At 41.3% G+C, this 13131-nt stretch overlaps 1 protein-coding gene and 1 long non-coding RNA gene across 2 annotated transcripts in view; both read right to left on the bottom strand.

The window, feature by feature from the left end:
* LOC127175834 (microfibril-associated glycoprotein 4) overlaps positions 1-11206 on the bottom strand; it is a 44454-nt gene extending 33248 nt beyond the window's left edge. Inside the window, exon 1 of the mRNA XM_051127123.1 lies at positions 11159-11206. Coding sequence (XP_050983080.1) covers positions 11159-11176 — 18 coding nt within the window. The 5' untranslated portion in view covers positions 11177-11206. The remainder of the gene's footprint in view (positions 1-11158) is intronic.
* A 575-nt stretch (positions 11207-11781) lies between these two features.
* Positions 11782-12725, bottom strand: LOC127176440 (uncharacterized). The gene is made up of 2 exons (XR_007829101.1): positions 12588-12725; positions 11782-12243 (listed from the first exon to the last, which is right to left on the bottom strand). It is a non-coding gene; the product is annotated as an uncharacterized LOC127176440 (long non-coding RNA).
* Between the last annotated feature and the right edge of the window lie 406 nt (positions 12726-13131).

Below are 13131 nucleotides of genomic sequence, written 5' to 3'. Positions count from 1 at the left end.
GTGTCCACCCCGCCCCTCTTGTTATCCTTGTTAGCTAATTTTCCCCATCACCTGCACCCTGTTTGGTCCTAATTTTCTCCCCTTTATTAAGCCCTTGTGTTTTCTGTCTTGCGTCAGTCCGTTATTCTGTGTGTGGAAGCTCTGACTCTCTTGCCTTGTCATCAAGTTGCCGTATGTTCCCTAGTCCTGCTAGTCTAGTGCTCCTGTCTTTTTCAACTTTTGTTTTTCGCTGGCCTGCCTTTTAGGATTCTCTCCTGCTCCCCGCTTTGGCTCTACTCCGCCAGGATTCCCTTCTTTTCACGGCAGTTCCGCCCGCTCTCTCCCTGCTCGCACGCTGCGCTCCCTCCGGAATTCAGCCGCGGCTATTCATCGCCGCCCTGCCGCCTTTCGTTCCTGTGGGCTTTGCTGAAGCGGACAAGTGCTCCGCGCTGGTCCGTCCGACCACTTGCTGGCTGTTATTGCTGCTTTGCTGACTTTTTGTCTGAACATTTTTGTTTTCAAATAAATATTGAATTTTTGTTGCACCTGCAATTGGATCCCGATCTCGTTCCTGACAATTGCAGCAGTGTTTTATTTTATTCTGATTTATATAATTGAATAGTAATGAGAGAGTACGAAAAAGCACACAACATGTATTTCCTAAAATAGACACAGGGTGGCAGTAATGGCGAGTAGCGTCACACAGGGACATTTAGCGATGCGCAGAGCAAGATGAGCTCATAATCCAAGTTAATGGAGAATGAGCAACTGTGTTCCTGCGTCACTGATTTCTCTATAATATTTAATGTATTTCCAGGTCAGTGACACACCTTTTATGTGACTCCAGATGTTTCTAAGCTTATATGAATCCCCAGTGAAGTGTGCTCCGTAAATTTAAAACATGTAAAATGTGTAAACAGTTTAAATTGACAGTACGTAGCTGAGAAAATGGCGGCCAGTGCCCGCAGATTGTTTTTATTTATTTTTTATGACTTCGGGGTATTGGCGGGTTATTTCAGCGTGCGTGGAAAACAGCTATGTGTGTTAAAATGGTAAAAAGTTAATGTGAATGTACAGCATAAGACCAGTTACGGCTGCGACCATGTTTAAGGGCGCATGTGTGTTAATATTACAATAATACTGAGTAAGTTCATAGAACTGAGTGCCAAAGTTATGAGGCAGAGATGTTTATTTTGAAGTGTGAGCTTTTATAGAGTAAATGTAACAAAACTTAACTGCAAATGAGAATTATCCTGTTGTATAAAGTGAACACTTATAAAATGTACATTTATTACAAAAATACTCTTTTGATAAGAGAACGAAGATGACAGATGTTAAAGAGAGAAGTGCAGATATGATTGATGATAGATCAAAACGTGATTTAAATGGAAAATGTTTATTTTTGGTTGCATACAAATTTTGATAAGCTAATGTTTGTAAAATATGTGAGTATACATTTATGTGAAAACAGACCTTTCATGTCATCCAAATGGGGATATAACCTGTGCTTAAATGCAGAGCAGACAAAAATAACAGGAAATAACTCATGATTGCAGATACAAAGTTAAATTGAAGTTGAGAATAAAGATAATCCAAGTTAATGGAGAATGAGCAACTGTGTTCCTGCGTCACTGATTTCTCTATAATATTTAATGTATTTCCAGCACTCCTAGGAGAGGATTATATATATCTGCCAGTGGAGACCTAGCCGGGACCCGCTACATATGAACAAAAAATACTGAGATGTTTCTCAAATTATCTTTTGCATTCCGTAGCCATTGCCACTTTCAACCAGCATAACAAAGGTTGCAACATGCTCTCTTCACCCCATGTGCCAACTTGTTAACTTTGTGGTTAATTACAAAGCATCAAACTCAGGAACCTAACTTTCACAACTCTTGCCTATTCACCCTATCTTAGGGTGTTTTCACATATAGTTCTCAGATCACTTACAGTAAACCAGAAAGGGAATCAGCCAAATGTGACCTTAGTCCTTTTGGTGTAGTGGACTCCAACGAAAACCCATTTCTATTTTTTGTTCTCTCCAGCACTGAATTGATCTTAGACCCTTTATTTTTCATACCACAACTTCATAAGAACTCAGATGCCAGCCTTCTGTGCAGCAATGAAATACTGAAATATGACCTACTGAAAAATTGGAAGATGAATTGCAGATGAAGAGCAAATAATCCCTGATCATGTCAAATTTAGGAACATTATATATAAAGTTATAAATAATGCATTGGAGCATAAATGATGTCCATCACACATGTTGTCAACACTGCCACACAAGTTTTATTAATATAATAGGTTCCATACTAGAACACTCGTGTTATAAGAGGAATAAATCTACACAGCCACCGGAGCTGATCGCTGCCACCCTAGTTAATGCTTGTGTTTATACCAGCTGTGCTGTGGCTCATTGAAGCGTCCCAGAAGCAGCTTTCCGCGCTGCATCGCTAAAGTTAAACGAAACGCAAACCCCCAAGTTTTCAAACTAAAATGGGGTCTGCAGCGTTTTCAAAAGTCTCCGTATTCGAGGGTCGAAAACGCTGGAGTAGTGTAAACAACAGGCGTAACCGTAGCAAAAGTTATGTGTTATAAAACAAAAATGCACTAGTGTAAATGCAGCCTTATTTTAATGGTATTCTAATGGCCCATGTTATGACATCATAAGACCCAGAATACAACTCTGTAGTCCAAAGAAGACGTTCGTTGTAGTTCTTGAAAAGGGGTTTTGTGAAAATGAAATATCTCCCCTTGGATAGGCTTTCAGATTTGTAACTTTGTAGACCTTTATTATGCCCTAACATACACAAGACACACTGACTAAAATTCAAAAAGTGAAAAAGCATAGTAGGACCCCTTTAAAACTAAAAAAAAGTCGAGATCAAGCAATAGCTGATAGAAGAACTGGAGAACCTAGCAGCCAATGTCCAGATCCCTATGCATCATTATGGATTACTTGGTTCTGGCAAGCAGAAATATCATGACTGGCTTGATGACAACGATGAAATTGAACAGCTGTTGGAAGAAAAGCATAGACTGCACAGGATATATCTCACAAACAGATCTCCAACAAACAAGGTAGCCTTTAACAATGTTCTTGGCACACTTCAGCGCAAATTCAAGATGAGTGGCTGAGCCAGTAATCTTGCAAAAACCGAGGCCTATGCCAACATGAATAACATAAGACACTTCTACTACTCCATCAAGGAATTGGATGGACCCCAAACTGCTAGCTCATCCCCAGTTCTCACTTCTGATGGAACAATTCTCTCACACCCCTCGTCACACTGGAAGGGGTGGGGGTACTGGAATACTTATTTCTAATAAATGGAAATTCTTTAACCACTCTCTGCTATGCAACTTTAACTCTTTCGAATCTCATGCGATCACAGTAACAGCTCCAATTAAATTCCACATTGTGGTCATTTACCGCCCTCCTGGTCAACTGGGCACATTCTTAGATGAGCTAGATGGGCTGCTATCCTCATTCCAAGAGGATGGCACTCCACTTCTAGTCTTTGGTGATTTTAACATTCATCTGGACAAGCCTTATGCTGCAGACTTTCACTCACTCCTAGCTTCATTTGATTTCAAACGCCTTGTTACTACAAGCACTCACAAATCGGGCAACCACCTAGACCTAATTTACACACACAATTGCATCGCAGACAACACTTTGGTTAAACCCCTACACATCTCTGACCATTTCTTCATTACTTGTAACTTACATATTACTGCCAGTACACCTCCAACCCCTCTACCTGTTACTTTCAGACGAAACCTACGCTCCCTTTCACCCTCCCATCTTTCCTCTGTAGTGTCCTCCTCTCTTCCCTCTACAACCCTTTTCTCATCTATAGAAGTTAATACAGCCACTGACACCTTATGCTCTACTTTAACCTCTTGCCTAGACGCTATATGTCCTCTCTCTTCCAGGCCAGCATGGGCCACCCCTCCTAACCCCTGGCTATCCGATGTTCTCCACGAACATCGGTCCAAACTTAGGGCAGCAGAGGGAAAATGGCGCAAATCTAAAGATCCATCTGACTTGAGTATGTATCAGTCTTTGCTTTCATCCTTCTCTGCTCAAGTCCATGCTGCCAAATCCTCATACTTCCACATCAAGATCAACAATGCTCCAGACACACGTAACCTCTTCAAAACATTCAATTCGCTCCTCTGCCCTTCCCCACCACCTCCCACCACTTCTATAACAGCTGACGATTTCGCCACATTCTTGACTAACAAAATTACAACTATCAGCAGCCAGCTCTTGGCTCCACACGTACAGGAACTAATACCGACAACATCCACAGCTAACACCCCACTCTTCTCCTTCTGTCCCCTCTCTGAGGCAGAAGTATCCAAACTTCTCCTCTCCAGCCATCCTACAACATGCCCACTAGATCCTATCCCCTCTCACCTTCTCCAAGCAATCTCTCCTACACTCTTACCAGCACTTACACACATCATCAACACATCTCTCCTCACAGGCACTTTCCCCACTGCATTCAAGCAGGCTCGGGTAACCCCACTGCTCAAAAAACCTACATTAAACACTTCACTTATAGATAACTATAGACCGATCTCTCTCCTTCCATTCATAGCAAAAACACTTGAACGAGTCGTTTTTAACCAGGTATCACTGTTTCTCGCGCAGAACAGTTCATTGGATGCTAACCAGTCAGGGTTCAGGAGCGGCCACTCAACTGAAACTGCACTACTGTCAGTCACTGAAGCCTTGCGGATTGCAAAAGCTGATTCCAGATCATTGGTACTCATTTTGCTGGATCTTTTTTGCTGCTTTTGACACAGTCAATCATCAGATCCTCCTGTCCACCCTCTCATCACTGGGTATCACAGGGACTCCTCTTCGCTGGTTTGAATCTTATCTCACAGGTAGGTCTTTTAGGGTGGCCTGGGGAGGGGAGGTATCCAAAGCACATCATCTGGCCACTGGGGTTCCTCAGGGATCAGTTCTTGGACCCCTCCTCTTCTCCATTTACACTACATCACTGGGGTCCATCATACAGGCACATGGCTTCTCTTACCACTGCTATGCTGATGACACGCAGTTCTATCTTTCATTTCAACCAGATGATCCAACAGTAGCTGCACGGATCTCAGGCTGCTTGGCGGACATCTCGGAGTGGATGAAAGAACATCATCTACAGCTCAACTTGGCAAAGACTGAGCTCCTTATTTTCCCTGCCACTCCGACTCTACAACATGATTTTACCATCAACTTAGGTACTTTAACAATTACCCCATCAAGTTCTGCCAGAAATCTTGGTGTTATCTTTGATGACCAGCTGACTTTCAAAGACCACATTGCTAAAACTGCTCGATCTTGCAGGTTTGCCCTACACAACATTAGAAAGATCAGGCCCTTTCTAACTGAGCAGGCCACACAACTTCTTGTCCAGGCCCTGGTCATCTCCAGGCTGGACTACTGCAATGCTCTTCTAGCCGGTCTTCCCTCATGCACAATCAAACCTTTACAAATGATTCAGAATGCAGCAGCACGACTGGTCTTCAACGAGCCCAAAAGGGCCCATGTCACACCTCTCTTTATCACCCTGCACTGGCTCCCAATTGCAGCTCGCATCAAATTCAAGACACTGATGCTTGCTTATAGAACAACCACAGGCTTGGCGCCCGCCTACCTCCACTCACTGCTACCAATCTACACTCCCTCCAGAACTCTGAGATCCGCCAGTGAGCGACGCCTCATTGTACCATCACAAAGAGGCACAAAATCACTTTCCAGAACATTCTCTTACACCGTTCCTGGCTGGTGGAATGATCTTCCCACCGCTATCCGGAATGCCAACTCCCTAACAACTTTCAAGCAACTGCTGAAAACCCATCTCTTTCGACACTACTTGACTTGAGAAAAAAAAAAAAAAAAAAAAAAAAAAATTCCTTTTCTACTCTTTTCCCTTTCTAGCTTGTACTTATTTTAACAATGCCTGTTAAATGGTATTTTGAGCACTTCGTAGGTCGTTTTGCTTCTTTAGGACAAATCGCTTGATATATTCCCCACCTGTAAGTCGCTTTGGATAAAAGCGTCTGCTAAATGAATAAATGTAAATGTAAATGTAAATGTAAACAACACAGCTCACAGAGAAATCCCAAATACTTGAGGGATGGGTGGAGCATTTTCATGCTGTCACAACTTTCACTTTTCACTTCAGTCTCGTCTGCCTTCCTTTACACTTCTGAAACTTGGGCAGTCTACCAGCTTCATGCTAAGAAGTTGAACCACTTCCATTCCTTCTGCCTCTGCGAACTGTTGAAAGTGAAGTGTCAGGATAAAGTCCCAAACACAGAAATACTTAAATGTCTACCAAAATGCATCCTGGATGGAGAGCTGAAAACGGGTGTACAACCTCAAGGTGGACAGAAAAAGATTTTTAAAGACCTCTTTGGTGAGGGCTTCAGGTGAATTTGGAGTAAACACTTTAAAAAGTAAGTGTTTTAAATGAGTGAATTTACTTTTGTCAGATTTGTACTTTTATAACTTTTTCTCAAGAAGATGCCAGCGATGTTTGCAGAATGAACCAACTTCTCCTTCTTTGACATCTGAATCATGACTCACTGAAAGATAGATCGTTAGTGCGATGAAGTTGAGCACAACAATGACTTTGACAATGAATAGACTTTTTCATATCAGATGTTTTGAAACTATTAAAATGTTTCACACCAACTGCTGCTTTTCATTTGGCACTGACCTGCGACCTTTACCCTGCCAGGACACGGACAGCAGGACATCATCTTCATCTCTAGTGAGAAAGAGGAGGAGAAGAATGCCAATTAACGATGGGCCACAGAGACCCATGTCCTGCAGAGGTTCCTCCAGTGAAAATTCAATCTCCTGTTGTCTCTGAGGTTCAGAGTCGTCATGTGGTTGACACATCCCACAAGGACACTGACAACACCACACAGCCACAACAAGCACTGCTCATGGACACCATCCCGGCTGAGCCCTGCCCACAGAGCTCGTCACAGACAGACTGTGACATACTACAACAGCTCCTGCCTCCTTCTTTTCCGAGAAGATCAATAATATCAGAAAGGTGATTAGCATATCCTCAAGTTATACAGAGGTCAGACAGATTAGACCGCAATTTCAAAAAGAAATCACTATGTCTGTTTTTGAAGCAATTGATAGCAAAACTTTGGAAGAAATAGTACAGCACCTTAAATCCTCAACCTGCAACCTTGACACACTTCCCACATCTTTTTTCAAAAGTGTGTTTAACTGTTTAGAAGCAGATCTCTTAGAAGTGGTGAACACCTCACTTCTTTCTGGGACTTTTCCAAACTCCAAAAATGATCGAGTTAGAAACACCTTTAGCTATTATGCTGCCTGCAGTTGGGATCAGCTTCCAGAAGAGATCAAATGTGCTAAAACATTAGCTGCATTTAAATCTAGACTCAAAACTCATGTGTTTAGCTGTGCATTTACTGAATGAGCACTGTGCTACGTCCAAACTGATTTGCACTATGTAAAATCCTTTTCTATTTTTAACTCTTAAATTTATTTTAAATCAATTTTTAAATAATTGTAAAAGTTTTTACATTTTTTGTTTTATTGTTGTGATTGTTTTTGATTTATTCTATTTCCTTTTTTGTGATTTTATTGATTTTATTATTGTTTTTTATGATTATTCTACTTCATTTTATGTAAAGCACTTTAATTACCTTTGTGTATGAAATGTGCTATATAAATAAACTTGCCTTGCCTTGTCTTGTTTTTGTTCAGCAACGCTGTCCATAAAACCAGAACAACAACATTTAACAATGCATAACAAGGCTTTATGCCTTGAACATTTACAAAGTCATAGGTAGTATTCTACAATGAATGGGGTAATAATGTATGACAAAAAAAAATGTTGAAACTGTCAAAATGGATGGATTGCAACATTACTGTTTTGACAGTTACAGTTCCAAATGAAACTTCTAGATTTGGGTGGGGACGATAGTTAAGTCAAGTCACCTTTATTTGTATACCGTCTTTAACAATACAGAATTGTGACAAAGCGGTTGTACAGTATTAAATAGGAAATAGTGCACCAATAATACAAAAGGGCAACAGTAAACACTCAATTTTCAGGTAAAGGCAGTTCATCAAATACAATAAAATAAAATACAATATTGTGTGAAGAAAAAAGTGTCCCTAACTAAGCAAGCCAGAGGCGACAGCGGCAAGGAACCAAAACTCCAAAAAAAAAATTCGGAGAAACCAGGCACAGTTGGGGGGGCCAGTTCTCCTCTGGCCAGATGCAGAGGACTCATCTGGTTCCCGTGGTCTTGTGCCGATACCCGTCTAGGTGACGAGGTCTTCACTGAGGATCCGTCTCTGGGGCTCATCTAGTCGATGTGGTCTTCGCTGACATTCAGGGCTGTAGAGGTTGTTATTCTACGATATGTAGAAACCTTTCGGCAACTGTTTAATAGTTTAGATTGGATCATTCGTTCAGATTGACATGTTTCTTTTTTACTGTGCACTGTAGGGTAGACAGCTAGGCATTTTAGCCCCCTAACTCCCCCCCCCCTCTCCCCCACAGGACAGCAGCCAGCGTGGGGCATCGAGAACCCCTCAAACTTGCAGAGCTTATGGATAGAGGGGTGCTGGACGTTGCTTGAAAAAGAATCATGGTGGTGGTGTCGGGAGGGAGGATGGGGCGGGCTCTTGTGGAGCAGTCACTGCTGCGACAGTGTGGAAGTAGAGAAGACGCTCCTGCAGGAGCAGATACTACTGCTGCAGGATGGAAAAACAGGGAAGGCTCCTGCGGGAGCGGACACTACTGCGGCAGTGTAGAAATACAGAGGAAGCATGTGCTGGAGTGAACACTGCTGAGGCGTGGAAGTAGAGAAGAGGCTCCTTCCCTGTATTTCCACACTGCCGCAGTAGTGTCCGCTCCCGCAGGTGCCTTTCACCGGGAGAGCCGCGGTGAAAGGCTAAGCCAAAGCGGGAAGTGAGTGAGGTGAGAACTGGGGCGTTGAAAGCTCGTTGAAGGCCTGCTGCTGCAGCCCGATGTTCGCGAGGAGCCAGATCTTGTGCAGGACAATGGTGGTGTCGAGTGAGGTGAGTTCGGGGCTTTGCTCGATCTATTGGCTGCCTTGGCAGCTGGAGTGGATTTAGGAGTGAGGCTGGCTGATTTGGAGGGTGGCGAATAGATCGTACGGATCCACTTTGTTTACCTTCCATGAGAACAATGCATCGGAATTAATGAGCATTTGCCTGGGGCTTGAATACTGTACACTTTCCAATCAGAGGAATTGTTGGCGCTGCCGAATGATATGCGGATGCCAGGGAAGTTGGGAGTTTCGGCCGTGGAGGTGAGGTTAAACCTCGGCGTCTGGGAAATCGTGTGGCTTATTGAGCAGAGCGGTGGCCGCGATGGAGCCAGAGGCTTGATGGCGATGACTGGCAGAGAAGGAGTAATCCTGGGGATTGCTGCGGAATTGCTCCAAAAATGGGACTGTGATAAAATAGCAAAAGTAGCGAACCGAGGGCTGCGAAACGAAAAAAAAAATTACAGTAAGACTGCTTTTGTTATTTGTAGGGATTCTCTCGTGCTGACTGGATAGGGAGTGTGATTGCTGATGATGAATTGGCTGTGTTAATTATCTGTGTGTGCTCCTCCTGAAATTTGTGAATAAAAAAAATCACTTGTTAATTATTCAATATAATTATAAGTTTAGAAATACCGCATAAGCCTCTGATCATGATACATGCTTTCGTAAGGTAAAGAAAGATCGCTCAGAGCAGCAACTGGATGCGGAAGGAGCCAGGGATAAGGTGCGCAGAGCTAAATTTTAGTTGTTTGGGGAGTAGAGCATGCTTTCATCAGTTTATTGTCCACATTTCTGTAGCGGAGAAACGCATTCAGTCGTTGACAGGCCTGATTTCTCTTGTTATGAGCTGAAAGTGGAACCGGATTAAGAGGGTCTTTGCAGAGCGTTGTTAGTTGGAGCAGAAGCGCAGGAGTTTGTTGGGTTGGGATGCTGTTCGCAGGACAGGGCGAGGAATTGCAATTGCAAGGAGTGCTGCTTATGTTGAATGATGAACGATTAGGCTCCTCCCAAACCTAAGTTTGGAACGTCATTAAAAACATAATACCCTAATGTAGTGGAACAAGGCTTTGTTAGCAAAACAACCAGTAGGGTCACAAAATTTAAAACTGGAAAATTAAACGTCTTTACTTTGTTTCACCTTCTCCTCCATCTACAAAGCCGCTCACAAGCAGTTTGTACCCATCAGCCTCAGAGCCAACAGAGTAAGACTCATACAGAGAATAAGCCTTATTCCCCTCAAAGTCCTCCAAATCTGCTCTCAGTTTATACTGATTCCTGCTGGTCAGCTGGTGAAGAAACTCTAAACCTGTTAAAACCATGAAAGGAAACTGGTTTAGTACATCAAAGAACAAATATAAATCTGCATTTTTACTGCAATCCTGATTAAATGTCCAAGTTTTCTATTTGCCTGATTGTTTTTTTTTTCTCTTTTGTAGCCCAAAACATCACAAAAACACTCACCCAGCCAGTATTCGCCTTCTTTATTACCATAACCCTTCTTATAACTCTCCCATGGCCTAAAGAAATTCACCTCGCCGTCCATTCGCCTGAGAAACACCTGAAACATTCATAAATCATTCATCGCTTTCACACACAATCATCATTTCACATCATTCATCTACTGAACTTTTTACGACATTAAAATACTTTTTATTTGGAAATTTGACAGGCTTTCTTTAGCAACAAATGTAAATGCTGTTGTATGATTTCACTGCTGTGTCTAAACAGAGCTGCAAAAATAAATATTTCATACTCAGAAGCAGTAGCTTTAAAACACTGGCTCAGATTCAGATGTGTACCATCCAGTGTCCTCTGTCATTTATTCCGCTGGGAACCATCTCGCAGTAGACCTGCACCAATCCATCCACTGAGGTGATGGTGTACATGCCAATGGCATTTTTGCCACTCCAATAAACATCACAGCAGTCTTTGGCAAGAAAACAATCTGATTTGACCACATCAGTGCCCATCAAGATGGGAAACAGCGCAGACAAACACAGCAACACCTGAGAGACACAAACTCAAGATCTGAACCTGATGTTTGACGTCTGACAAAATCACACTCACATTCTCACAAACTCACAATCATGTTTGTGATCATCGCTTCAGACGTCCAGCTCAGAGGTTCAGGTGCACCTGAAATACAGTAAATAAAATTAGTTAGAAGATAAACATGCATTCTATCATTTTCTGAAATAAGAAACATCATTTTCAAACTGAACCAAAAATGAAACTCATCGTATACACTGTAAAAAGTAATACCTAGATCTAACTTATAAAAAGTGAGGCAAGTGGCTGCATTGGATGTTTTAAGTTGAATCAACTTGCAGCATTTTTTAAGTATAATAAACACTGTAACATCACTTAATACAAACACAACAAAATCAAGTTGAGTTAACTAATAGTTCTAGTATTACTCAGTTAGATAAACCTACTTTTCTTGGTACAGGTAACTTATTTATAGGTTGCTACAAGTAACTTGTACTAATTTTAATTAGGTTTTATGAAGTTTATGTTCTTAGTAAAATTAACCTAATCATATGTGAATAAACATTTTAATTGAATCCTGCCTATAACCTCAGAAAATAAAAATAAAAATGGCTATATAGTCTAAGTACTACACTAATTAACTTTACATAAACAGACTTTGTCAATAACAATTACAAATTAAATTCTAAATAAAGAAGAAAAAGATGGGAAGATAGATTGAAGACAATAACATTTATTCAAAGTCAACCAGTGTCACTTTTAACAGGGACTACAAAACAGTCAATAAATGTGGCTGCACATGTGCACCATAATATAAAACAAGCACTGTATACAGTAAGTGCATTTTCAACCTGTTTTGAACAGTAAAGTAAAATATCCAAACTGCCCAATCTGCAATGTTTAGATAAAGGTACATGTGAGCCATAACATCACATTGTATCACACTGGAACTGCATTGCCAGATGCCATTGAGAAATCACCTAAGACAACTTGGTCAGGAGATTTGCATGCTTCGATGATGGCTTCGGACGCATGAGGTCCAATCCCACAAAGAGCCTCTGATATATCTCAAAAGTATACACCCGTTTTGAGGGATACTTGAGGTCGAGGCATAGGTAAGTCCAAACAGAAGGCATCATGCTTTCGACAGGTTTGGCACATCTCTGACCACGGGCTGTCCTGGGAGACAAAAAAAATCAAGAGTTTGGTCAGACAAACAGGTATTGAGATGAATATAGCAGAAAGGTAGAAGACAGATAAGACACAAAGTCAAAATTGTACTTTTTTGCTAAAGGTGGTGAATACTACACTATCATGATCTACTGTAGCATGAGTGTTGTCTGCTTCAAAGTATGCATTACAATAAAACAATGCGATTGTCCTTGCCTGTACCTGATTGGTCATCATATTACTGTTTATTAAGCTACAGAGTTTAAATATCTTTCAAGAGCAAATGTAATTACCCCATATTATCACAATATTAATACATACAGACAGAAAAATAGACAAAGCCCAATACATACGTGGTGGACACTGATAAGGTCTTCCAGGCTCTCCCCCATATACTTAATCAGGCATCTCAGGGCCACTTCTCTCCTTTTTCTCAAGTGATATGCCACTGATTCTCAGGAAGTCTTCCCAGATCTGTAAAGAGAAGTATACCATCTTAGTTACATACCAAAAGAAAAATTTTTTTTTAGCTGTGATTTAAACAACATGAGAGTTTTGGATACAAATTAGTTTTCAGTCAAGTGAAAATCATGGACTGTGCCAAGCAGCAAAGGAACATATTCACTATATAGTTATTTTTAAGTATGAAAAATGCAAGAAAGAAATGTAATCTTTGGTCAAGTTTGTTGCCTTATATATTCACAACTATCGGCCATTTACCATAATTGAGCAATGTGAAATTCAACTGAATGTAGCATAGCATAAAAGAAACAGAGTATGATGGTGAAGAAAGTTTGAATTATAGTTGTATTTTTAGCCATACCAGTAACGTTAGATGACAGAAGTGGATTTTAGCTAGTCGACTTAAGTTTACCTGGTTCAAAGAGGGCAGGCCAT

This window comes from Labeo rohita, chromosome 14 (genome assembly GCF_022985175.1).
Source record: "Labeo rohita strain BAU-BD-2019 chromosome 14, IGBB_LRoh.1.0, whole genome shotgun sequence".
NCBI classification, from domain to species: domain Eukaryota; kingdom Metazoa; phylum Chordata; class Actinopteri; order Cypriniformes; family Cyprinidae; genus Labeo; species Labeo rohita.
The sequence above is the reverse complement of the archived record's forward strand: the minus strand, read 5'-3'. Positions and strand labels throughout refer to the sequence as shown.